The following is a 2352-nucleotide window of genomic DNA, read 5'->3' as shown; positions in this document are numbered from 1 at the left end:
ACTGGCTCCTCAGAAGAACCGGCGGGTTTCCCCTTCCGCCTGTGCCACCCACAGTGATGTGCTCCTTCCTTCTGCTACCTGAGCATTTCTGAGGGCTGTGCCACAGTCACCCCCTCCAGGAGATTCCCCGGGATGTTGCTGCTGCGCTGGGGGCAGTCAGGGGGAAAAGGCGGAGCCCTCCCTGCCCTCCCCCTCTGCATAGAGGGGCCCCCCCCCATGGCCATCTTCTCGGCAAACAGAGATGAAGGAGGCACACAATGTCACGAGGCCCCGTCCTCTCGGGGTGGTGGGGGTGGTGGCTCCTCTCCTCTCACATCAGCAGGCAGCTCTTGGCACGGTCCTTGTGGATCTCGGAGTCAGTCAACAAGTCCGTCCTCCCGGACAGCTGTGAGACCCGCTTCAGCCCCCGTTTGGAGTTGCTCCGCTTGAGGTGCTTGTGCGTGCGGCTGACAGAGGCCAACGTGGTCACGTGGAAAACGTCCCGGACGCTGTTCTCCGACACCTTGGAAGAGCACTCCACGTACGCCGCGGCGCCCAACTGCCGGGCCAGTAGACTGCCCTGGGGGAGAGGGGAGAGACACACACCAGAACATCACCCCGGAACCCACCCTTCGCGCCTTGCCTTCTCCCGTGCACTCACTCATCCGCTTGCCGCCTCCCGCCTCCCTTCAATGTTCCCTCTAAGCTGTGGAGTCTTGTGAGCAAAAATTCTACTTTGTGAGCTACTGGCATTAAAGCTGTGAGCGAGCGATTTGGCCACTGCATCAATTAGTTTGCTCTGGAGCCATCCCTTCCTGAGCAAAGGCAAAAAGGTGTGATCCGGAGGCTAAAAAACTGTGAGCTAGCTCACACTAACTCAGCTTAGAGGGAACACTGCTCTCGGTGCCAGCCGTTCGCTAAAGAGCTCTGTGCCCCTGCCATCCTCCTTGCCCGCTCTTGCACGACTGTGCCATGCCACGGGCTCCCAGCCCTGCCTCACCCCCACTGCCAGGCACTGCTGCTGCCAGGCGACGTTGCAGGGGACAGACGCTGGAAGGCAACGTCAACACCCTCAAGGACACAAAAAAGGGGGGTGGGAATGCTCCTGTTTACAAAGGCCAGGAGGCAAAGGAACAGAAGCACAGCCTTGGTGGACTGGCACCCAGGGTGCCTTGAGCCCCAGGGCTGATTTGAGGAGCCCAGTCGCCCAAGCAAGGCACACCCATCCCACCACCCCCCCCACCCTGAGCCGGGGGGGGGGAGGGGGCTTGGCCCCTGATCAGCAGCTGCAGCAGCACAGACAGAGCCCAGCCCTCTTCACGGGGCGGCCACCAAACATTCAAGGGGGGGGGGGGCCCTTGGGCTTCCCACCAGTCCCGAACATGGCTCTCACCTCGCGTCTGCGGTTCCACACCTACGCAAATGCTCGTTCTCTTAAACACTTTTAAACAGGGCTATTTTGGGGCAGGAACGCACAGGAACGGGGTTCCGGCTGGCTCCAGAGTTGGCCACGCCCAGCAGGAACTCATTAGCATAACAGGCCACACCCAAGAGCAGGAACTCATTTGGATTGGCTATATTAGGGGTGTGTGGCCTAACATGCAAAGGAGTTCCTGCTACAAAAAAAGCCCTGGGTTTTGACCACAAACAGGGTAAACAGAATAAGAAGCAAAAGGTGGGTGTGGCTGGATGACCACACTTCCGGTAACATGGGGGTGCGGCCTAATGTGCTAATGAGCTGTGCTGTCAGGGGTGTGGCCCAATAAGCTAATGAGTTCCTGCTGTTGGGTGTGGCCTATTATGCTAATGAGTTCCTGCTGGGCTTTTTCTACAAAAAGAGCCCTGCAAAAGGTTCCCAAATCTCCACCACCACAGGAGATGATGCTCCCGAAGGAAGGGCACCATCTTTTGCAGACCAAATCAGGTACACTTGAAAGACAAGCCCTGGAGCACACCTCTGGCCTTGCCAGTCCCCTTCCTCCCGGGCCCCCTTTGCTGAAACCGGAGCTCTTCTCAGGCGAAGGATTTGGAACGCTGTGCCTTCTGGCCACTCTTCACCTGCTCTTCTCACCAGAGGAAGCCTCCTTACTAATAAGGCTGAGCGGGACCGCTTCTCATTCACAAGGCCCAACCGTTAATTATTCCGCCAGAACGGGGCTGTGTTGGGTATTACAAGTTGAAAACACTCAGTATATCTGGGGTGAAATGTTTGTTTATGTTACTCACAGGAAGTCACATGTTTCTCATGTAACCAATGTTCTTTAGCTGTAGGATGCCCGGGAATTTTCTCCCTGATCTAGGGATTTGATTGGTAGGTGTATTACCATTTTATGGCTTCTCTTCCCGTCTTTGTTTTGGTGTTCCGAAGAACAA

At 56.8% G+C, this 2352-nt stretch overlaps 1 protein-coding gene across 1 annotated transcript in view; it reads right to left on the bottom strand.

Moving 5' to 3' along the window:
* Positions 1 to 294: 294 nt before the first annotated feature.
* The window catches only part of RND2 (Rho family GTPase 2), a gene marked incomplete at its 5' end in the record, with an annotated part of 31923 nt that continues 29865 nt past the window's right edge, over positions 295 to 2352 (bottom strand). Inside the window, one exon of the mRNA XM_015406452.1 lies at positions 295 to 559. Within this exon, the coding sequence (XP_015261938.1) occupies positions 311 to 559 (249 nt within the window). The remainder of the gene's footprint in view (positions 560 to 2352) is intronic.

The sequence above is a fragment of the Gekko japonicus genome, unplaced genomic scaffold, assembly GCF_001447785.1.
Source record: "Gekko japonicus isolate JY-2015 unplaced genomic scaffold, Gekko_japonicus_V1.1 scaffold3416, whole genome shotgun sequence".
Classification (NCBI taxonomy): domain Eukaryota; kingdom Metazoa; phylum Chordata; class Lepidosauria; order Squamata; family Gekkonidae; genus Gekko; species Gekko japonicus.
The sequence above is the reverse complement of the archived record's forward strand: the minus strand, read 5'-3'. Positions and strand labels throughout refer to the sequence as shown.